Source organism: Mytilus galloprovincialis, chromosome 8 (assembly GCF_965363235.1).
Source record: "Mytilus galloprovincialis chromosome 8, xbMytGall1.hap1.1, whole genome shotgun sequence".
In the NCBI taxonomy this organism is placed as follows: domain Eukaryota; kingdom Metazoa; phylum Mollusca; class Bivalvia; order Mytilida; family Mytilidae; genus Mytilus; species Mytilus galloprovincialis.
Window position 1 is genome coordinate 55523783 of NC_134845.1, and position 26162 is coordinate 55549944.

Sequence of the window (26162 nt, forward strand, 5' to 3'; positions counted from 1 at the left end):
GCAACATAGTTCAAGATGGTTAGAAAAATCTAACTTTACCATTTAAAGAATTAATTCTTACTCAAATAAAGCCAAAAACGTCATGGTTATCCCCAAAAACGGCAAGAAATGTACATTTGAAATGCACATTTTAGATTTTTTGAAATATTTCTAACGGTGTCGATTTGACCAAAGTAAGATATGTTATTTTTTGAAAAAAATGGAACGTCATAACGTTTTGAAAAATATTTGTCACCATACTCGTTTTTGAGAAAAATCCAGTTATATAATATTGTTAACTCTATCCCTTCCGTAAGCCTCACAAATTGCGCCAAAAATTAAGACGTTTCGGGAAGTAACGTTATAGTTCCCCGCTAATTTTTCAAAGGCAGTGCGACGGTGTGTGACTTTGTTGGATAGTTGTCTCGATAGCACTCATATCGCATCTTCTTATTTATAATGGACCAGTATCTAGCTTTACTATTGTGTTCGTCAAAATTGTGAAACATGCAAACAATTAATCCGAATAATTCAGTCTGCGTTATATTCCGCTGATCTAAGATTACATGTAGGAGAGATCGATTGCGGGGAGGGACTGAATTATTTTCGGGTTAGCAAACCATGGAATTTCAAACTATTAAAATAGTCCCCGTCTCTGGTATACGGTATTTCATCCCTCTTTTAAAACAAACGAATTACACGTTAGAAATCCGTTTCTGTGTGTCGGTCTATAGTACAAAGCAGGGTTAATTTCATATTATATTTACATTTGATGTTTTTGTTCTGATTATTCATTTTATATGCCACTTGACGTCCGTCATCCATAATCATTATTTATTTTACCGTTACTTTACAAAGAAGTGTTTTTCTTACACTGATTTATATTACACTGTCTATATAATTTCACATATCGAAATCAATAAAGGGCATGTGAAATTTTGCAACCAAACACTTGTCTAAATTCTCTCCGACTCTATATTATATATTCATGTTGCAGTTTTGTTTTTTCTTTCTTTACAGGCTTCTAGCTATAAAAAAATCTGTATGTTGACTCTTAGTGTTTTGAATTATATGTGTCGTTGGGTTGCCGTCGTATTAATGTATACCTTTAAAATCTTTTTCATAAAAAAGGATTGATTGGGTATAGAAATATTCACATCTCTGGACTGCTCCCTTCCAACAGTTACGTGTATAAATTCGCAGCCTCGTTTAGTCGAAATAAAAATGTCGTAATATCAGACGCACAGAGTAAGGAGAGTTTCGCGCTATCTATACGTTAAAATACCATCTAAATAAATGGTTGAAGCGATATACGAACTTCGAATAAAATCTATAAACAACAACAAAGGTCACATGAATCTTCAAGTAAGTCGCATCTGTTGCGCCTTTTGCAGTTGTAGATGAACAAAATACTTTGATTAACAAAACAGTTTAGTAAGACATTAACTTGGAGAATAAACGAAACGGCCGAAAAATGTTGAATGTTATTATAAATTGTGGCCATTTTTTTCGTGTGTTTTTGCTTTTATGACATATTTACAATATATAAGTATATGAAATTGACACGGTAATTTTTCCACATAAACGAGCCTGACTGCCGTGGTATAACGCTTCAATATATGAGTTATTGCATATATACACAATGGAAATTGTTTTCTGTTCTACTGCCCTCTACATAGTTTGGCTGCATACAATGTAACCACTGATGTAGACATTGATTATTCAAACAAATGAATTCAAAGAGAAAGATGCGGAAAGAAATTCTAAAATTTTCGTTTAGAAATAAGATATAAAACAAAAATAAAATACCAAAACTGGAGTACTGTTTGAGACACTTATCAGTTGAGAACTAATGATTATGCATCACTATATGAAACTGATGAATTGATTGCTCCCGTGCTCCAGTAGCAAATACCTCACGCATATTTACGACGAGGCGAGAATGGATCTGAAGTAAATGATTGATAAATGTACATTATCAAGATATAGTGTACTAGCGGTAAAATGTATGCCGTACTAGATAAAGTTGAATAATGATCAAAATCTTGACTTAAGCTATTAGCCCCCTCCCCCCCAATTTCGAATTACGGTATTTCGATGGCTGTTTTTTTTTCCAATCCTGTTATGGACCCGTTGACTTAAGAGGGCGTGTCTAGTTAGTCAAGACCTACACTGGTTTTTTGTTTTTTAAATTATATTTATTCCCTCATACATAAGTAAACACGAACATCGTCAGATATTTTCCACTTGTATGTCAGTGTATATATTACAATGTTTTCCTAGTTCAATGTTTTTTTATTACTGAGTCATCTTTTGTTTTACATTGTTTTCCGGTTAAAGGTCGTATTTATTTAAAGAGCTACTGTAAATATATTAGCACTTCAACGCAAAGCTAGATGCATGATAAATGTTAGTTTTACGCCGTATTTTATTTTTCTCAAGAAATAATTTTTTTTCATCTTTCTCAAGTAAAACCAAACTTTGAGGGTTTTTTTTTTATCCTGAATGACAATCTCTCGGAAAAGTTTGGTAAAGAACTAATTACAATTTGTGTTGCATTCTAATGCAATAATAAATCATTACGCATTTCCTTTCTACTGTATTGAAGATAATTTTCATAAAACGGAAACTTAAGTGAGTATGGTCTAGTAATGATTAAGATAATTGTAGTTCTTTTATAATAGACAAAAAGGACAAAGATATCTTTTAAGTTTTGAGTTCTAGTTCTGTTAATATTCTGTATGAGTTTTTTGCCGATTCCCGCCGTGCCCTTCCCTTTGAGGAAAGAAACCGCCCTTTCCAGACGGCCATTATGACGTCGCTGAAACACCATGAAATTACGGGGAACAATAGACGACGGTTACGTTTGTTATTACCTCCCCTGAAACTGTTGGATATGCCCTTAAAGAAGTAAAAAGAGAATACAAGCAATTGCGAAAACAACTACAAGTTACTGATTAACTTTTCATAATCATCAATGACAAATGCTAATAACACTGAAAAATATTTTAAAAATAACTTATCATAGCAAGATAACGTCATTAATTTGTTTAAAGTACTTTCACCACTTAACTGCTTTGACTTAATAATACAGTGTAAAACACGACGCAAATGTATTTGCGTAACACCTTTGATAATCATTGTTTTTTTTATTCTTCTTATATTTAAGTAACATAAATACGAATTCAATATTGTGTGTACGATAACAGCATACTTCTATTTCTGTCATAACTATCCTTATTACTTTTCAAATCGAATTTTCTGAAGTATTGTTCGATTGTTTTGTGAATAAATGACCTAGCTAGTATACAGACAGTTTAAAGTGCGATGAGGTATAACACATGCGATGTATAATATTCGACTAAAGTTTACTTTATACATTTTCTTTGTATTAAATATCACATGCATTTTAGTTAAATTCCCACACAGGGATTATAATTGTATTCATCATGTTTATTCAATACATAAAATATTTTGAAGTGGCAACAGCGAAACTTACAAAAGACTTCTTTCGTAACTATATCCTGCATAATGTAATCATAGGGTGTATGCATAATTGTATAGATACATTCTAATTAAAAGTTTCGAATAACTGCGACGCATATTTTCATTACATGTTACAAATGATATCCCACATTTCTATAATTGAACTTATGGTATTTATCTTTGCATAACCATGTTATACCCTGCATGATTGAATGAACACAAAGATAATCTTTATACATGCTACATTTTAAAGCTTCAGTCTTAATCCTTATTTATGAACAGATGTTTTTTTGATATTTTTTTGTATGAGTAAGCAATTCTTGTTAACAAGTCTGTACACTTGTTTTTATTTTTGACATTAACACGTTTTGTTGACTTATTAAACTTATGAATTTGAAGTAACGAATAAAGGAGTATGTATACAACTTAGATTTTTTTTACAGAAAAGAAAATACCAAAAGTTATATAAAGATAATTATATGACATAGCTTGTACTTGTACAAAGCTGACTAATGATTAATGATTGTTAAATTTCGGGAAAAGGATAACGGGTCACACATTTATTGTTAGTGAGAATAACATGTCAAATTATTGACTCATTAGTATAAATTGTAAAATATTAGATTCCCATTTGTTTAGTACATTGTTTTAATTTACCAATAAACGCGTTGGATTTGTCAATGAACAAATCATTTAAATTAGGTTATAACATTTAAACTACTAAACATACACAAAACGACGAAAACATGACATGTTTAAAATACATAACAAACGACATCGTTTGTTAATAATAAAACAAGAGGAAGAGCATGTTACACCAGGTGACAAGTGATCTATATGACGGAGTTTCTCAATGACAAACATGTTCGATGAATTTTGGAATAGACTTTAAACAAAGAATTGAAGTACTTTATTTTTAAATTTTTTTTTAGACCTATCCAGTATGTTATTGTTACTAATTTCAGTATCTGTTTAGACAAATCAGTATGCTATCAATGTTTACAAGTAAATAAGAACTACTAGATAATCTTACACATTAAAACATTGACTTAACATATATTAATTGACTGCAATTTATTGTCTAAACAGCAGTAAACTTACCAATAGATAAACCTTGAAATTGACCGAAATACAGAAAGTTTCTAAATATGTGTATTCGGTCATTTACAGTTTATAGAACTGTTCATTTAAAAAAGCCGTTGAATTCTAGAACGGCAACATAGCAGTCTTAAAACAGGATGTTGAATTTGATAAAAATATTCTTGGAAGACGAGGAACATTGATTTGATTTCATATGCAAAATTGAATGTCACAAAGTACGAAATCAATTTTGATTCAAAACCTTTATTTTTCAACAAATACTCCTTTTATGTCTTACATCATTATTTTATTTATACAAATCTTAACTTATTTAGGACATACAATGATACAAATCTCAAGTTTTTTTCTTATATGTGATAATAGCGAGAAATATTTAGGTGAGATTTGTTTGTAAAAATATGACTGCGAATTATGAATGTTTAAAAGACACAAAATCATTCAAATTTAACTTTCTGTACTATTCTTTCGTAGATTTATAGAAGACAAGAGATCATGTCATATACAATTATTGGTTTTTAAATGAATTTCAAATTAAAATCAACTGCTAGCTAGAATTCGACAGGTGAAGCTTAAATAAAGCAAATAGTCAATAAGAATACGGATGGTAACTTATTCACAATAGTATGGGAAACACAAACATAAAATAGGTAGATGTGAACCAGGAAGCGTTTACTAATCAATAGAGCACAAACATGTTACATTATCCAATTCAAAGGATCTTCTTATCAATAATAGAATATACTGACAGACTGTTAACTTTGCAAATTTTATCCATTTAAACCCAACTTTCTTTAATCGATGACGTCTTTATATTAGGTAAGTGTTTCAACTTTTATTTTGTCTCTCGACCTCATGTAAATATAGACTATTTAATATGAATTGAAGAGATGACAGTGGTTTGCCAGAAAAATTATTGTATGTATATATAATACTAGCGTGTAACCTAGCGTCTATAGAACATTTAGAGTTTGACAATCGTGTAGATGTGTCAATCATAATATTTTTTTAGGCCTGCATTGGTCTAAGCCTTTATATTTCATGTATTTTGATCGCTTGGAAGCAAACGGAAAAGACAGACGTTTTGTATTTGTTTAATACCTGTGACTTCAAAATTCATTCTTTCTCACCACTAGTTGGTTTATGAATGTCTATGAAGATTATAAAACAGTTGTTACAAGGACTTCTGATTAAAACAAAATACGTAATGAGTAAAATCAAGGAAAAACATCACTTTAACCATTTCAACAAAATTGAGATTGGAAATACACGAAATAGGGAATATGTCAAACAGCCACGAATTTGTCCAAACAGCGGAAAACAGTCAATTGCTTCCAATGGAAATGCATTTTGTAAGATAACATTATCTTTGTTTCTTCCTTGACTAACAATTATGCAGTTGCAATGAGTTAAGAATTTGAGATCGTCCTTAACCACTGCTTGTTGAGGATGTTTTTAGTGCATTATCATGATAATTTTGTTGTCATTGAAATGATTTATTATGTACTTTCAGCAGATACACAGTTTAAATTCAGAATTTATACAGAATTTTAAACCTTTCTTCATAACAGGCTCATAACAGACAATGTACCCTATTGATAATACATTGTAAATAATTGAGCAATTGTACCCTTTATGACCAATCATGACTTTGACCTTTGAAGTTGTCATCAAATTTATAGCCAGTATCAAGGACCTAAAATCAAAAGGTCCTAGGCCTTAACCACTAACAACTTATAAGATTCATCAACATACCACCTTCGTCAATTATTTAAGCGGATATCACCAATATTAATATTCAACGGATAACTTCGACTTACATGTATTAAAGTTGCGCCATATCACAAGGAAAGTGAAATATCCATTTTGTCGAATTTGTGATTATAATGATTTTTTTTTAGAAAAATAACATAATAAAGTTTTCGTTGTTTGGGGAGACAACTGCTTTACATGAACCTTATTGTATATTGCACTAACCGCAAGATGGTTTTGTGTCAACTGATACTTGTAACCAAATATTATTTCTTTGGTTACGATGTTTGAATGATAACATGGTTTTCGGTGTTAGGGGAGATAACCGCTATAAAAGAAATATTACAGCTTGGTGCAGATATCGCTTAAATTCAACAATAGTTTAATGTTTGATGAACTAATTGTACTCTCGAGACTTCTAAATGGTCATCTCAAATCAGGAAAAATTCATATATAAATAACCACGAATGGGAGAAAAAAGAACTTTATTATCTTATACCGTATTATTTTTAAAAGAATCTAAACATTCATACAGCCCTACATACGACAGTAACACATGTTAATTCTGATTAAATTACTGTTGATATTTCACACATGATTGTTTTAATTTAGAAAACAGTATGTCAACGGCATAACAAATCAATATGCCAACGAGACTTTAAAAAATAGTACTTAAGTGTGGTTTACACAATTCACATGCCTTTTCAATCATTTATATCTATAACAACGATGTATATCTTCATTTCAATCGATTTAAGTGATATAACAACATGTTCAGAGTAAACAAATCTGCATATCTTTTCAACTTGTTCAATTAAATAAGACGGTTGTTTTGACCAACAACTTTATTTTAAATATGGAAACTATGATATGAAATTAACCATATAAAGTAAATTGAGTTAATATTAAATTAATATGAATCTGATTTCCGTCGAGCAAAAATGATAGGTTTCTCTTCGATTTGAGTAATTGGTAATTTCTTACATTGTTATAACATTGAGAATGGAACTGTGGAACTATCAACTGTACTTATAATATTCAGTCCTATACTTGTTTTAGGAATAGTCTAACCGAGATGAAGATTTATTGTACATCAACGTTGCTTTTGACAACGGCGTCGATCGTCGATTGTCGTGTGCTACATTTTAAATATACATGCTCCTTTCTGAAACTTGTTGGCAGTTTTTGATTTTATAGAAATGTTTCACCACGGTCATCAAACGATCGAAGGCTCAATTCATGAGACGAAATGGTAAGGAATACAACGTGTTCCTAAAACGCCAAGCAGCACATTGATATAGTTTGGGATGCATAAACTGCGGTATATGTGTATCTAGGTCCAGATTGAAAACAACATTTTGATTAAAGTGATGACAATAGAAATTAAATAAGCCATTCAAAATTACAGAACAGTCAAAGCTTTTAATAAGGTCTGCTTATCATAAAGGTTATGAATTTTTACTTTATGCTTTTTTCCTTAAGACAGCGAAAACAATTTATAAAACTTGTCCGTGCTATCTATTTATGATTTAAAATAAGCCATTAACAATTGAATATTTAATATTTGTTGATCATGACCCTCTCTGAACTATTTAGACTACTATTCGGAAGCAATATACAACGAATTAAAACTGGAGCATTCAAGAACCTGCCTAGTTTAGACTACATGTAAGTTGTTTCATCTGTTAGCATACTTAGTTGTTAAGATCGAAAACTATGTAACTGGTGATAATACATACGTATTAATACATATACAAGTATTGTTTACTTAAATGCAAGTGTTATGCATATGCAATGTGTAATTAACATTGTCATTGATACTTTCTGCCGCTTAAATATGTTTGTTAAATATGCATTTCTTACTTTGTCAAATTTAATTAAAATTCATGATAGCTTTTCAAGCATTAAGGGACCGGTCAATATTTATTGGGGGAGGGGATGGGTTGGGACCGGTGAAATTGATATTTATCCCTTTAAAAAAATGTATGTCCTACCCTCTGAATATACCATGAAAAATTTCTGTCCTATAACATATAATTTTTTTTAAAGGGACATTCTTTTTTTTAAAGTGAAATAATTCCCAACTAATCCCATACGGTAACTAACCCTATATGGTATCTAATCACATATTTTTAGGAGATCTTTATCATATATATATAGTCACAAAGTGTTCTCCGTTAACCAATAATATCCCTATAGATTTATAGTCAGCGTTTAATAATAATACTGTGATCGTAATATACAACGTAATACATGTATACTCAAACATAATATAATATTTCAGCTATACATAACGTGTTACTTATGCAGATCAATTTGTGTGGGTGACTTTCATATAGTTAATAATCTTTGACACACTAAAACAATAATGACTTATAAGTAAACATTGTGTCAATATTTTTTTCCAGATATCTGTATGGTAATAGGATAACACAAATTGACGGGAATGCTTTCAGAAATCTGTCGAAGTTTACAAATATGTAAGCATTTTTGTTCATTATGTTTATAGAGATATTCAGTATAAATTGAACAATCCAAAAATGCAAACACACATCCCTTTTGAGGGAGTGAAATATTTTAATAAATTTAGACTCGTATTACAAGTTCATACAGTTTTATTTCCTATCTAAATTTTCTTATTCTGATAAACAACAAGCTTTAGCAAATGTATACAAACTTTTTGTTTTAACTTGCAACTGACGTCCGCAATGTTCTAACATATAATTCATATGCGTTAAAAAGTAACTGAAATAACTGTCCTTGTTCAATATTTTCAATGTTAAAATTGTTTTGTCTTGATCTGTTGACAGCGATCTGCATTATAACAACATAGGAACACTATCAGCAGACACGTTTGTGGAACTGGAAAGCCTTAACACGATGTATGTTATCGTTTTATATAAAGTTGTATTTAAAATACACAATATTTCCTCCTGTTATTTTAAATTAATAATTCTCAAAAAAATTGAATTCTTTGTGGAGTTCTTATTTGCATGTTATCATAGTTGTATATAAATATTATTGATCAAAATATATATAAGAAAAAAATAATGAGAACACAAAGCACATTTACAAATAAATGTACCTCAAAGGATCTTGATTACTGATTTTTATTCAGAATTATGATATTATATTTTTTTTGGAGACATACACATGAGAAAAAAACTGACTGACTATTCAAATGAAGGGAATCACCCACACTCATATTAACAAATTCAGAAATCAGAAACCAGGTGTCCCTGTTATAAATGATATTTTTATATATTAGCTGTATTTGATAAAACTACACTAACTCAAATGTTTATTGTATGATTTTCATAATGAATACCACGTAGAAGGTTATACCAGAGTCAAGTTCAACGGATTGAAAGTGGAGCATTTAAAGATCTGCCAAACTTATACTATTTGTAAGTTATCATGCAGAAAACAATTAATAAAAGTATACACATCAATGTCTCAACCACTTTCGTGGAAAATTCTGTATATGTGCATTTCTGTTAGTCAGCACAATTGCTATAAACATAATATGATTATTAATTACACTTTAATAAATCATTGCCCATGCCTTAGCTCGAAGTAGTACTTATTTGTATCATCTTATTTTTGAATATAAATCTAAACATTCCTATCGTTTATATAGAACTATTTCATTACAAATGTAAATCACATTACATCAGTATAATATGAAAGGTATAATGCATTCGTCTTAATAGTTATAACAGAATTATTTTTTAATTGACCAGTTTGTCTACGCATATGTTCTATCAAGCTTAACCGCTGTGCTTATGTCTGTTCTAACAACCCATATGTATTCTAATTTTTTTCGTAGCAGTAGTTATGTCGTTTTAATTTGTACCTCTAATTTTGTTAAAGAAACAATGTAGTGCGTTTTATTTGATTTCTAATTTCTTCATATTTTTTTTCTGAAGAAAACAACTTGTTTAACACTTATTCTTACAGTCAATTTTGTTATATTATAAAACATATATCAAAGTGATTTTGACAGTAAACATAGTATACTATATATATTTTTCAAATATACTATCATGAATTACAAAAGAAAGAATTGCATGATATTTTTCTAATTCTTTTCCAGGTATTTGGGTATAAATGGTATTGCAGATATTGCGGGAAATGCTTTTCAAAATCTTTCCAGCTTAATAACCTTGTAAGCAAATAAAAGAGAGAGAGAGAGAGAGAGAGAGAGAGAGAGAGAGAGAGAGAGAGAGAGAGAGAGAGAGAGAGAGAAATACCGCAACCCGATCAAAGAGGAAATTTTTATGAGGAATTTTTTTAAATCAGTTACCTACTTTTTTTGTTTCAAATAATACATTTAAAACAGTCATTCATATAAATATTTGTCAAAGCGTACATTATTGTTGTCATTTCATCACGACATTGAGAAAAAGCTAAGTGACCTATTATTATTGTAATATTTTTGAAAATTGGTCAAGAATAATGTATTTGGAATGGGCATGACTTTAATCTTCCGAAAGATGGCACAACATGTTGGCTTAATCCTGCAAGGGTGGAGAGAGCGGGAGAGGTTCGTAACCCTTGGCTTGCGAAGATGCTTCATGCCATTTTTCTGTTCGTTATTCTCAAAACAATATCCTTATTTATTTTGAGGCTTTTTAAAAGAGAACTCACAAGGATCTACCACAAGCACAAATTAATTATTTATCTAACTTCCGTAACCACTTCATTCATAAGTTAATAAGTTTTGAATCGTCGATCACTGAATGCAATTAAGTGTGTCGAAATTTACAATTAAGATTTGTCATTAATGTAAATACGGGCAACATTGATTTGTAAAATAAATATGCATGACGACAAGATGTTAAGAATAATTTAGGTTTGAAATATCATAACAAAAGGGTAGTGAGCATTTGTGCATTCATATCTAATTGATTATTGTAGGCACCTGCATAGAAATTCTATATCAGTTATTGAAAATACAACATTTGCTGGTTTACCGAATTTGTTCACTCTGTAAGTAAAAGAAATGTTTGTAGATAGAAATTCCATTTTGTTACCAAGCATATCTGGTCATTGTACACAGTTTGCTTATGACAAAACAATTGTATCGCTCAGAATAATTTGGAGAAACATTAATGTATTAAGTATTGAGGTACTGTGAAAGAGGGGCAAAAGACACCAAAAAAATAGTCAAACAAATAGATCGGAAATAAACTGACAACGCCATGGATAAAAAAGAAAAAGACATACAGACAAATAATAGTATATAAGACACAACATAGAAATCTAAAGACTAAGCAACAAGAACCCCACTAAAAATGGGAGTGATCGAAGGGGATTCGGAAGGGTAAGTATATCCTACTCCACATATGTCACCCGTCGTGTTGCTCCTGTAATTACAAATCCGACAAAAAGTTTTATTCGGTAGATCACGTTTGTGAAACGGGAAGGGGACAACATCATATTTGTGCAGATACTTTATTCGCTTTGTGTTTTGTTGCCCCTTTTGCAGCGACATAACTTCTCAAAACTTACAGTTATTTAATGAATAAGATCAATAAGGAGAGATTACAGTTTTACATTGTCGCGTTATCTTTTCACTTGTGAAGGTTGCAAAATAAATCGGTGGTACACATTATTGGGTTTACATATTCTAAATAGTAAGAGAACATACAAAGATTTAAAATGTAAACAATCTTAAAAATAAAGAACAATTCAATCTTTAATTACATCAACGTGAAGGTCAAATACAGTACAAGTGAAACTTAATTTTGATAACTGAGACATGTAAGATGCAAACACAATCAAAAGGTAAACGCTATCGAACGTTAAGTACTATATACATGATATATCCCATTGTGTTTACGAGTTAACATATTTGAACAAACGAATCTAAACATATTTAAACAAACGAATCCGAAGGATGAGTTTGTTCAAATATGTTAACGAATAAGACACATGGTATATACAAGTTGTAATATAAGTAAAATGATTGACAGCTTGAACTAATACAATAAATAGATCACGTTACCGTTGTATCGAATGAGATGAAAGCTTCCGCAAGTCAGTTATGAGTCCCGTGTATGCACGACTGGCTGTTCATTTAAAAATTATAGAAATCTTTCGAAAAGGACAAAATGAATATAAAACATTATTCTAAGGGCGGTTATTTTTGTTGTATTACTAGTTCTTAAGATTACGGTCAAATAAATTATATTGTCATCCAGGTTGTTCATTTCATTTAAAAAAAACTGGTGAAATACACATATTTTAAGATTTCGTACAAACTGCTTTGATTAGTTATGTTATAAATTTTATTTTCAAGTCAGTCATATGAGCGCATTTTTCAGCACAACTGCCAAACACTACACAGTGGTGGATCCAGGGGCGTAGAAAGTGTACGTCCCCGTATTTGATCGCAAACAAAAATATCATGTTATTTACGATTAACATGAATTTTAGAATAAAATCGTCCAAAAATGTGTTTTTCATGCTCCGCTCGGTAATATTTATTCCTTTATCTGTAGTTACCCCCCCCCTTTTCTCCGCCCAATATTTTAAATGAAGTCAATTCGAATTTTTGCAGAGGGACAATTTCAAACTGACGTAACTGGTAAAACATACTACTTAACTTATAGTAAGGTTTTTTTACTGAAAAGTGAGGTGTGTTATGTTTATAAAGGATTTATTAATTTTTGTTATAGAATGAAAACAAATAAATGTTCATGTCAGTCGTTAAAATATTTCAGAGGCGGATATCTTTCAAAAATTGGGGCGGAGCTTCAACAATGGATTAACATGAAAATATGTTGTACCATAGCTAAGCTCCGCCTTCTATCCTTTAAATTCAAGTTGAGTTGCATATTAAATTAGCAAAGTAAGGTACAACATCAAATTGCAGATAATATACCATGGTTTTCCTTCAAAACACTCTTTAAGCAAACTGTTCCAAACATAAAAAAAAATTATTTTACAATGTAGTGTGATAAATTAAAACATAAATAAATACAGACATACAAGCAAAATATATAGTTCATGTTTTTTATTCTTTCAGGAATTTAGACTATAATAATATAGCAGTTATACAGCCAAATGCGTTTTCCCACTTATCAAATTTGGTTATTTTGTAAGTTTGTAGACACGATAAATCATGTTGATAATTATAAAGTGTGATACAAAACATATGGAATAAAGGAATTACACCAGAACACTGACTTTTAAACGATGAAATATTTAGTGAACCTACTACAATAATTAAACAAGTGTTTGGTGCGTTACACTTAAAAAATACATTAGATAAGTCCAATATAGCTTGATACGTTGGTATAATCATGATAATGTTTGTCAAAACATCCAAATATTCAATTAACAAAAAATCATTCGTCGAGTTTCCAACAAGACTGACACATCTTAGTTAGAGTGATGCGACCTTAGTATTTATTCTTTAATAAACAAAAATCCCATATATTGAAGAAAAAAATAGCATCAAATAATAACGCATTGTTTTTAAATTCAATGGTTGTTTTGTCTTTTGTGTGCATGTAAAAAGCTTTGCTCTTCTTAACCGATCTAAATTAACACCTGAAAGCCTGATGATTAAACGCTTACTATTATCCATTATCCTTTCGAACTAGCTCGGCACACCTAATTGTCTACGTCCTCCATAGGGCTGCAATCGGAATCCCTGATTCGTGGCGCATTTTACGGAATTACGTTAGTAGGATCTCGCAAATGGGATAGCTGAGCATGATAGATTGATTGTTGTTTAAAGCCACGCCGCGCTCTGGTCTTGTTAGTTTCCTGTCAAGCATTTTCTTTTTGGTGTAGGATGCCGGATTCCCTTATAAAAAAAAATTCATTCTTCCGAAAACTGAAAAACCTAGTCGATCAAAAATGGAGTCAAACGCACCTTAATCTTTACAATTCGTATTATCTCAAACAGGCTACTTACATTTCAAATATTTACAGAAAATTATCCTCCAATAGAATGAATGATGTGAAAACGAATTATTTTACTGGCTTAGACAATATACAAGAAATGTGAGTTATCGATACATAGTATACATGTGTGCTAGATATGTTGATAAAGCAAAGCGAGTACATTCAAATATAGTGTGATACATTCTAATACGAAAAGAAAAACAAAAAAAGATTTTGAAATACACACAAGAATAAGACATGAAAAATTTATAGTTCCCATTGATATACTTTTGGCTATCATCCGTGTAATATTTTAAACACAAGTGTTACACTGATATTTCAATTTTGCATTTGCGAATATAAATATGCAATTGATTTTAGATAAAAACAAATGTGTCATTTCAAACTGAATAAAAAACATTATTAATTGATATATAATATTTGATTCGTCCACAATCGTGAAATATTTGCCACTTGACGTTAAGCAACCAATAATCAATTCATCAGTATTTGATATATGACAGCTGTGTCTTTTACGTTTAGCATAAATTGAGGAATACAAATATATGAATGTGTATATATATACTTCCACGGAGATATATTCGATACACATGACCCTCGTTTTAAGTTTCTTTCAATTTAAGTGTAAATGTATTAATGAAACATTGTTTTCAATATCAGTACAATTAAATTACTTTTATTTGTACATGCAGATTGATGCCTGGAAATAAATGAACATTTGTTGACGAAGACACGTTTCAAGATATGACAAACTTAACTGTTCTGTAAGTTTAAATACTTTAATGAAAATAATGTGTATATAATCAGTCTTGGTAAAATAAAACAATGGGCATTATTATAATATTGAGTTTGTAGAGCTTTAACATTATGCACAGGTCAACACTGAGCGAAGCAAAACACCCCAAATTGCAAACTACAAAAATCTTAATAGCAAAAACTTCATGGTAGATTTAAATCGCATAATCAAACTTAAAAAAACATCAAACGAATGGAGCAAAAACACCTGACTCACTCCTGACAAGGTACAGGGATTTTCTTATGTAGACTAAGGTGGGTTTAACCTGGTTTTATAGCTAGCGTAACCTCTTGTTTAGATTGACAGCATCATGTGGAAAAAAAACCAGACATGATAGAAAAATGTCATATAATAGTGTATAGTAGATAACATTGTGTTAAACTTTAAATCCCTAGAAAAACAAACACATTAAGTCTCAGATGCATGATTTTTTTTATTAGTTGCTAGTGGCTTTGAACTAGCTGCCAGTAATGGCGATTACTCTCAGATTTGTTCTTATTGAACTTTTGTTGTTGGGATGTACAAGTATCCAGTCTCGTCAACTTGTATTTGTAGTATTTGTATTTTTATTCATCTGATGAGTTAAGCCTTTGTCAACTGATATTTATAGTTCGTTCTAATAATTTTCTGTTATACCACTATCCCAGGTTAAAAAAAGGGGGGGGGGAGGTGATCCTGCTAACATGTTTAACCCCGTCACATTCTGTATGTATGTGTTTGTCCAAATGCAAGAGCCTGTAATTCAGTGGTTGTCGTTTATTTATGTGTTACATATTTGGTTTTCGTTCATTTTTTGTACATACTTTAGGCCGTTTGTTTTCTCGTTTGAATTGTTTTACATTGTCATTTCGGAGCCTTTTATGCTGAATATTCGGTATGGGCTTTGCTCATTGTTGCAGTTTGTACGGTTAACTATATGTGTTAATGTTTGTGTCATTTGGTCTCTGCTGGAGAGTTGTCTCATTGGTAATCATACCACATATTCTTTTTTTTATAAATATGTAAAAACAGGCACAGCATAAATTCATCATAGAAACAAGGATTGGAATCAGTATTCGCGCAAGACTCGCTTTTTGTCAACAAAATACTCACCAGTGATGCTCGAATAGAATAAAAGTTAAAAGGGTCAAATAAAGTACGCAGATAAATTGCGTTCAGCATGTTCAGGTCCATAAATTCCTATAAGTGTAAGGAACAAACCGGGTTGATGCAAAACATAAGACAGTTGTTTATCGAAATCAACATTTTCTGTTAGACGAGTTTATAATCTTAAAAAAACAACAACAAAAAAAAACAAACGAAACATGAATTATCAAAACTTCCTAAACTGACAAACGTGATAATTTATAATATAATGACGAGCAGTACATACATAGATCGTAGAGAAAATGACATCGCCAAGGCTGAAATAAGAAGACAAAAAGACGTACAAATGTATAACACAACATATAATAATAACGTATAGAAATAAAAAAAAAAGTACTTATATGAACTTTTATTATCAAAACAGAACTAAAAAGAAATGCCGTAACAGAACAACATTGCATAAAATATTCTCAAAGAAAAACAAAAATCATATACTTTTGAAAATCAAAAGATTTTGGTGCATTAAAAATGGCAAAAACACAAAATCATCAAATTTGGATGCAGCGTTTGGATAAACCGTTTGTTTCCACAATCAACGAATACATGCTCGCAACAAATACTAGCTAATATTGATAACCTGACATACTATTATACGTTTTCCTAACTTCTTAATAGTATAAAATATCTACCCCATGCCATCAATTGCTGATCTGATTTGTTTGTTTGCTTAACTAGCGTGCCTTTTGTTGTAAAATTATTTCGAAGAAACCTTCAGATTAGCCCGTTCATATATTTACCTGTCTCTCGACAGAAAACATAATGTTCAAATCAGAGAGAAAAAAAGACAGTTTGCACAGCACTCCAAACAAAACGAAAACATCGTTGGCTTTTTATAAAAAAAAACGAATGTTGCGTATAGTTACAAGGAATGAATAACCATTTTTTAACTGATAGAATATACTACAACTTGTACATTCTTTTGACAGTAATCTTGACGTATATTGTGAATGCAACATAAAGCCGTTCCTGAATTGGCTAAATATTGTAGAAAAGTACGAGTCCACTATTAAATGTGTTGATCACAACCATGCTCTTCTGACAACTTTGCCTTCCTGTTTTTTCGACAAATGCAATGGTAAATCATGGATACTTTTAAGTATATTTTTAAACAAACATATTTTATAACTTACATGTACAACCAGATATTATATTAATCGACACATTTGAAAGTGAAAATGCCAACTAGGATTGCGTGTCCTAGTATGAAATTAAAAAAAATAATACAAACAAGCCTAAGTGACAGATATCAATGTTAAAAGTAATAATCAGGCAAATGTTCTCGTAAATTATGTATATACATAAGACGCGTATGGATGAGATAAAATGTGTTGGTCCAACGTTTTATTCTAACAACATGTGTGTTCGGTAGACACCTATCTTTAAACAACTGCTTTTACATGTCAAACACGGATGTAATAGTAACAACAACATGCAAACATTATCAAGACATATGCACAGTTGATATGGAAAAGATAGCGGCACATAAAATATTTACATGTTATAATATAATATTTTAATTTAGAATGAAATCCGTCTTCTGATTGGCTGACGTTATTTTGTTATCATCCTATAGACATAATTTAGTCATGTGACGACATCAACGTTTTTTCATGGTTTTCTACGGTTTACGATGGAATTTAGAATTAAATTATAAGAAATGACTGTAATATTTTTCTGTCTATTCGAAATAACATAAAAAATCTGGTGCACACTGTTAAATAATCCGTTATTCAGTGTGCACCAAATTTTGTATGTTATTTCTTCATAGACAGAAAAAAATATTACAGTCATTCCTTAAATATACAAAGGTAGTAGCTAACTTACATCAAAATATAACTATACAGGACCTCAATGTTCGACGATTGTATGCAACCAGAACGATTGCTATTATAACTATACAGGAGAAGTGATATGCAGGAACGAACAAGACATCTAGTGCACTGGTAAATATATAGAACAATTGTTAAAATCCTTTATTATTAAAAATTATTATGTATATATGGAAAATTATAGTTTTAAAGTATAATGTCACAATACAAGATATCAAGTTAGTAAAACCGAATTTAAAACTATAAACATGTTTCAAATAATGATGTGTTCAAAATTTGTTTTTCAAATATTTTATCTTATCTCCTAACAATATGTAAAACCTATTACAAACATATCACCTTCTACAAAGAACAATTTTGTTATATTTCAATTCATAATTCATTTTGTTGTTACTAGGTTGATTGGAATAGTATGAATTTTATTCAGGTTTATTATACAATATACAGATTAAGATCAATTACGAGGTGAAACTTCTGATCTGTGTTTTTAAAGAATAAGTACAATTTATATACTATTCTATATACTTTATAATTTCTTTCTTGATTACAGACATGCAGTTGATGAAATGGATACTCCAGTGACAAGATATGTTTCAATTTTGAAAAATCCAAAGAAAAACTTATTTCAAAGTCCAGTTGACAGTGTCAAGGAGAATGATTTGCCAGAACATGTATTTTCAACACCTTTGGTATGTATAATGCCAAACGCAATGCTCAGTTAGATATAGTTCTTCTTAATTTAATTTTAAATGATTATTGAAGGCTAATTAAAATATTTGTAGGATTACAGTCAATGTAGTTAAAAAATGAAATTTAATTGCTATAACAAAAAAATTTGTTAAAAAATGATGATACATCTTGTTATGTACATGTATTTTCACTTAGTTGATAAATAATTTTACAATGTTGATGCTCGTTAAATTCATACTGAATGAATTTTATGGAAATATATTTGTGGAGACAAAAAATTACAGGCCCAAATAATTTTGTACAAGCCTGGGAAGTTGGCCGAACTGAAGTGTGAAGACTCTATGTACTATGAATATGAACCTGTACACGATGAATACAAAAACACTATTTGTTCTGAAATGAATGTGTAGTTAAAGTCTGACTTAATTTACCAAAATTTTGAAATTTTAGGCATCATTGAGCATCTGTTCAAATAATCAGAAAAGAAATAGGAAACTTGGCTGGTCACCTGTTAAACGTACCCTTGTAAAGAGTCCCCCAAAGAAGAAAAGCAGAGAAGGACCATGGACCGATGATCAAGTTCGAAGTCTCATTGAATTTGTGGCTCTCCATAAAGATTTGCAAACTACCAACAGTGAATGGCCATCCATGAGATCAGACCATGTGTATTGGGTTAAAGCAGCTGAATATATTCAGATGATAGATGGTTCCACTCGCAGTGGTAAGTTTTAGTAGAATTTAAATTATTTTAAAATATCTCTACAAATACATCATGCGTTTCTTCACGATCAAGGTCACCTAGGGTGTGACAGATACTGAGAGAGAGACTGCAATTGTGTGTATTTGGCCTTGCTTTGTGTGGTTTGAAAACAAATTACCATGTTGTTCATGAATTTGTATACCTGACCAGTAGCATGATTAGTATGCTAGACATTTTAGATACATGTAGTTGTGTAAATATTTTAACATGCATTATATCAAATACTATATGTTGATAATTTCATCCTGTTGAAGGGCAGCATTATCCCCAGATAATTAACTGGATGCCATGTTATAGCAAAGGTTACTTGAAGTTGTGTTAAATAAAAAAAAAAAATGAAAAATAAAAAAAAATGACCTACCATTAGATTTATTTACTCTTAACATTAAACTATATATATTTTTTTTCCTATTTTACAGCTACATCATGCAGATCCAGGATAGTAAATCAACTGAGATATACATATGCAACCATTTCAGAAGCTGAAGATGCTTACAGTTGCGATTATGAGGACATCAGGGAGGTCAGTAATGACTCTGGGTTCCTGGAAAATGAGAACATTAACAGTTTATCACCTGCAAGTGACGTCATTACAAAAGTGTTACTGAAGTCTCTCCAAAGATTAGATGTTGGACAATCAACAAAACTTATTAAACTATCTTTTTCAGCAGAATTCTGAGATTAACAAGAAAACTTTGCTTAACTCAATAATACAAGAGCTCGAGGACAACTTATTAAACATCTACCACATTTTTGATAGAAGTGATAACATTACGGCATGCCAAAGAAATGAGATGGTACTAAAAAACTTTGATAAAGTATCAAGTTCAGACAAACTATGTCTTCTAGACACACTTTTTTAAAACTGTATGTGCTGAAAATGGTATAAAACAACCACCAGAGAAGTTTACAAGCCTATCAATCAAATCAATGGATATACTGCAGAAAAAAGAGAAACCAAATGTGCTACTAGATTTTGCCAAATGTCTCGGCACCACAAGACCAGAATCTGATAGCCCACTTATGCCAGTTGACAGGATGCCCTTTGGTTTGATTCAGTATCAGTTGCAGTTTTTTCAGTAATTCAAATACAAAGAAGGTAATTATCTTAATTAAATTTTCAATTATTTTTTTTCGTACATGAACATGATGAACAGTTAAAATAGAAGATGTTAATATTCCAGAAGTTCAGCTGTCAGAAGCTTAAATTTAGTAGTTGGGCCAGTAATGACTTGTTGTAACAATATTTTATATTTTCTCAAATGTCAATTGATTAATGATTATGAATGGTTTATTAATCCTTCAAATTGATAAACATGGAGTAGGTATATGAGTATATCTATTTAGACTGTCACAAGTACATGTATCATTTACAAAATGTAAGTAGCCAATATGTACACCATGTAAATTGCTTTTTTACAATTGTATCATAAACTGTGTGTTGACGTTACATACAATATATTTATTTAAAAAAAAAATCATACTATAACTTCCTTCTTTTTCATGTACCATTAATATTGTATTCTATATTTCAGATATCAATACCTGATGATTATTATCAATGGTTGGAAACCTTGGATGCAGAATTTGAAGACAGACTAGGTCGTTTGATTAGAGGACCAATGTGGAGTGGCCTTCCTTCTTCAGATTTTGGTGATCCACTGAAGGTATACATGTACATTAGTTAATTTCTTTCACTAAAACAAATATCCAAATTCATGCCATATTTTTGTGAGTGATTCAAGTTTGAGAACAAGTTAATAAAAAAAATGTTGACTCTTTGGTAAGCTTGTATATATACGTATAAAGACTAAGTATTAATATTTTAGAAACAAATGTCATGAATATTTTTATTTTATATAGATTAAAAAAAAATAATAAATATTTCAGTTAATCTTAATTTTGAAATTTTTCAACTAAAATTATTTTTGCTAACATTTATTTACTTGGTCTGATTTTGTCAGCATATCCATATGATATCAAACGAATAAGGATAACTAAATTATGGTCTTTTATTTTACATAGGCACGTGTCAATATCGCAGCTGTGAGCAAGAGAACAATTCAGAGAAGAACTTCCACCTCAGAATTTACCACCACCCCGAAAATACAGGTATATTTGTAATTCATATATATATATATAGAGAGAGAAAGAGAAGTTGAAGCTATGTCAATGAGGCATCAACCAAACAACACAATACATAATCTAGAAGTCAACATACTGTCGTCAACAGTAGATTTGTTTAGAAGTTAGATCAAGCACTAATTTACATGATTAAGTAATACCAATGTTGAAAAAAAATGTTAATAAAGAAACAGCCCGACAAAGATCAGCTGCTTTGTCTTGACTTACATTTCATGAATGTTACATACATTAATATTTTATTTATCTGTGGTTGTTCAGTTCTGAGGTTTTATGAACCATTAAAAATTTAAACTCGCCAATTAAAAATGCCTTTGTCAAAAGCATGATACAGTATTTGGTAACATTTGAAATTCAATATATAATGTTCTTGTTTTTCTTTTTTAGACTCCGGCAGTAAAATCTATTACTGAAAGTAATCCAAATGGGCGGTTTTGGCTTAAGCTAGATGGAACCGATGTTAAAGAGTCTTTACAACATTCAGTAAAAGATATTTGGAATGGGGATGATGACCTAAATGATTGGCAGCTGGATGTTTTACGTACGGAATACCAACCTAGACTGGCCTGGATAAACTCCATACATTCCACCACTGCAGAAGACCTCAAAACTTGTTTAGAAACAGGCTTGGTAAATTTAGAGCTGGATGAGAAGTTTCTTCAAGATGCATTTAAGAAGGCCACAAACGACTTTAGAAAGAAAATGAATAAAAAAACTGCAAATTCAGAAACGTTAAAAGGCCTGAACTGGGAAGTTGTGGAATGTAACACTCTGTTGCAGCAGTGCTTGGCATTCATGTCCACGTTTAAAAGTGATTCAGTCTCTAGAGCAGCTATTACGTCAACAAGTCAGGAATACCAGATATATTTGAAGAACCTATTCAAGAAAAAGAGGACAGCAGCAACCCACATACTTGTTATTGCCATTTCTGATGAACAGAGGAATGTAAAGCCCTATGCACTACCAATCCAGTACCTACCTGACAGATCTCTGAGAGACCAATTTGTTAGAGACATTACAGCACCAATCAAAAATGCTTTAACACAGGCTGGAATTAATGTTGTTGGTAAGTTAAAATAATTTAAATTGTAGAATTTTTTTTTGTATTAAAGATACTGAATAAATATTATTTAGATAGACAAAAATCATATGACAAAACGGTTTAATATGAAGATATGCAGAAACTAAACTGTTCTTATTACTTTGAGCCCTAAAGACATCTTTACAGATAGCTTGACATTTGCATTTAGTGGCAGTAGACGCCTTCTGAAATTTTAGAACTACAATGTACTTTCATGTATTTCCTATATATAATAGCCAAGTTTCTATATGATATGTTTATTGAAAATACAATTTACCAGGACTATTTAATTTCATCTGACATCTTTTTCAGGTCTAGTAACTGATGGAGAATTCAATTCTCTTAGGACGCAGGGAGACACTGGCCCTAGCCGGCCTCTTCACACTTGGCAACTAGTTCATGACTCCAAAGAAGTTGTCAGAAAAATGTCAAAAGGAACATTGGAATCCATGCTTACCTATGCTGGTGGTATGTATTATTTTTTTAGAATAATAAATATAAATAAGAAGATGTGGTATGATTGCCAATGAGACGGCTCTTAACTAGAGACTAAATGACACAGAAATTAATCATACAGCCTTCAACACTGTGCAAAACGCATGCTGCATAGTCCGGGTTACACATGTTTATTATACATGTACTTATGTACATTGTCTAACATATTTTTGACCTCAATTATTTTTTAGTTAAGATTTGAAATTATTTTTAACTAAGAAACAATTATTATCATTTACATTGCAACAAATTTTTGTTATTTATGTATTTTGTGATGATTCCTATTAATTGTTTGGTTTTTTGTTACATGCTTTATGAAATATTTCGATTTGTGCTAAACATTTATATTTATTCTGTTTTTTTTTTATATAGATGACGATAATGGCATCCCATTTGCCGAGTTACCAAATAATTATATACCATCACATGTTTTAGTGGACATTATTGACATGTTAAATGATGGTCTTACTTTTGAAGACAGCATTGTTTATTTGCGTGGTAAACTAGTACCAGAGGGGTACACACCATATCCATTCCGAAAAGATACACCAGAATCCTCTATTGATAGATTAAGAAGTCGTGTATCAACATATGTTTATAGACATACTGTCACCACTTTGAGATCAGAGGGGGGAGATTTCTCTCAACACCTGTATGTGCCAGAAATTGATAAGACAACGTGCCAACAGTATCATGAGAGAGGTGACCATAATCATATTTTGAAACGCATAGCTACATCCACAAGGGAATGCCGATATCAAGAACTGGACCCAGAGGCATTCGACAAGGCATTGTTAGATCCAAGAGCAGGACTTTCTCACTTACTGGACAGAGACCCCAGTCCGTAGAGGATGCAGAAAAGCTGTTGTCATACCATGTAGCAGCTAGTATGCAGCGCAATGGATTTGACTGTGAGGCTGAGTATGTTTCAACTGTGGCTGCTTGGCATGAGGCTTCAGATGGAAGAGGAATGGGACAACTGAGACGTTGCAAGGCAACTTACCAAATGTTAAACTACATCGTAGCAGACCTTATGCCGTGGTACCAGGAGAATAACGACTTCACATATATCGATGTCAACCGGTAAGTGTGTTAGCTCAAGCATGATGTTAATTTCTTAGCAGTGTTTATCTTTACCTTATTTGTAAAGTTGGTTTCATTTAAACAAAGCAAATAATGAGACAATATGTTAAATTGTAAATAAATTGATTAGTATTTGCTTATAATGTCCAGTGAAAAATTAGATTATTGTTAATAAAAGTTTTGTTTCTTATAGTGAAACCTATTACTTATGATATATGTTGAAGCGACAGCATATTGCAAAAAAATGAATTTAGAACCAAAACTTGCAGAGTTGATGGAATATATATAAAAAATTGAAAAGGCCAAATGAAAACACCAGGAATACCTTGACTAAAATAATAGCAGTCCACAAAAACATATGTACAATATCATGATTATTGCTTGATTTACATGCATATATAATATACCTGTGTGTGTTATAAATAAAATTGAGAATGGAAATTGTGAATGTGTCAAAGAGACAACAACCAGACCATAAAGCAAACAACAGCCAAAGGTCACCAATAGGTGTTGCTTAAATTACATATGTATTCTTTGTATTATATACAGTGTTCTTACCTACTTTATTTTATTTCAGACCAATGGATAATATAAGAGGATTTACTAGAGAGAATTTTGTGGAAATCACAACAAACATTGAAAGCCAGGAAGAAAGACGCCTACAAAATACTGAACTTGGATACCCTGAGCACCCCAGGGCAGCTACAACTGATGATGTTGAATGTTTTTTTAGTCTGACAAGAAGACAGATCGGCGACACTTTTACATTATCAGAATTCCAAAACCAATGGGCCAAAATAGTGAGAGAATTTTGCAAACGTTTGGACACTGAGCTTCCTTTTCATTACTGGACCAGGAATGAAAGGTTTAGGACAGAGGAATCATGTTTTGATGATGATACAGATAAGAAAACACTTCACACTGTACGGCACACTCAAAGGGAAGATTGTTCCATCTTCACATCAGGAAGGGCAGAATTCCATGTGATGTTTTTATAAATGTGTAAATGTTTGCAATATATAATAGTGCAATATTGTTTTTAAGACAATTTAATAGTATGTGATAAAAAACTTATTTTGTACAGTGATAGCATTAAATCATTTATAAAGTGCAATTATTTCTTGTTACAACAGAAACAACCTAAATGTTATTAATAAGATGATACGTGTTCTTTGATAGTCTGTAAAGCTATATATATATGATGCTGACCTTCATCATATTCCAGGAATTACTTAAGGTAGAATAAATGTAAATGTTGACAAGTTGTATTATAGTGAAATGTTGATTTGATAGAAAATTTATCTATTTCATGAAGTCACCATATTAATTTCTATACATTTTGATAGGAAAATTATTTATTTCATGAAGTCACCTTATTTATTTCACCTAGTCACCATATGAGTTTCTGTACATTTTGATAAGATTTTTTTTTTATTTCATTAAGCCACCTTATTTTTTCATGAAGACCCCATGATACCAGTACTTCACCTAGATTTAATTGTAAAATGATTTTATTCCATGAAGTCCCCAATACTACGGTTACTTCATGTACATAGATTTAATAGAAAAAATATTTAATCATGTTAATGTCATAATAAAGTCATCATATATACTAGTTTCTGTATAAAGTTTTGTTAGAAAAAATATTGTGAGATCAATAGTGCATAATGAGATTGTATAGGAATTAGTCCTTTTAATTTGTGATATCCCCATACTAGTGCATATATATAGAGAGATGGTAACTGTTTTTAACATCATCATGTTTATTTTGTCACGTGAATTAAAAGATGTTTTGCACGAGATAACCATAATAGTGCCTGAAGAGATTTGATAGGAATATGATTAATTTTGAGATATTACTAATTGTTTATATTGAGATTGAAGTCACCATACTAGTTCATGTAC

At 31.0% G+C, this 26162-nt stretch overlaps 3 protein-coding genes across 3 annotated transcripts in view; all 3 read left to right on the forward strand.

The window, feature by feature from the left end:
* Nucleotides 1-18273, forward strand: part of LOC143042232 (uncharacterized) — an 85243-nt gene extending 66970 nt beyond the window's left edge. Inside the window, exons 3-12 of the mRNA XM_076214493.1 lie at nt 7912-7983; nt 8724-8795; nt 9126-9197; nt 9651-9722; nt 10412-10483; nt 13349-13420; nt 14263-14334; nt 14928-14999; nt 17104-17252; nt 18022-18273. Of these exons, the coding sequence (XP_076070608.1) occupies nt 7912-7983; nt 8724-8795; nt 9126-9197; nt 9651-9722; nt 10412-10483; nt 13349-13420; nt 14263-14334; nt 14928-14949 (526 nt within the window). The 3' untranslated portion in view covers nt 14950-14999; nt 17104-17252; nt 18022-18273. The remainder of the gene's footprint in view (nt 1-7911; nt 7984-8723; nt 8796-9125; nt 9198-9650; nt 9723-10411; nt 10484-13348; nt 13421-14262; nt 14335-14927; nt 15000-17103; nt 17253-18021) is intronic.
* A 242-nt stretch (nt 18274-18515) lies between these two features.
* Nucleotides 18516-20136, forward strand: LOC143043396 (uncharacterized). The gene is made up of 3 exons (XM_076215716.1): nt 18516-18695; nt 19147-19417; nt 19876-20136. Exons 1-3 carry the CDS (start codon nt 18573-18575, stop codon nt 20133-20135), a joined length of 654 nt encoding a protein of 217 aa, XP_076071831.1. The 5' UTR covers nt 18516-18572; the 3' UTR covers nt 20136.
* Nucleotides 20137-20228: 92 nt separating this feature from the next.
* LOC143042234 (uncharacterized) lies at nt 20229-24158 on the forward strand. The gene is made up of 6 exons (XM_076214495.1): nt 20229-20555; nt 20992-21123; nt 21482-21568; nt 21986-22664; nt 22992-23147; nt 23547-24158. Exons 2-6 carry the CDS (start codon nt 21079-21081, stop codon nt 24020-24022), a joined length of 1443 nt encoding a protein of 480 aa, XP_076070610.1. The 5' UTR covers nt 20229-20555; nt 20992-21078; the 3' UTR covers nt 24023-24158.
* The last annotated feature ends 2004 nt before the right edge of the window (nt 24159-26162 follow it).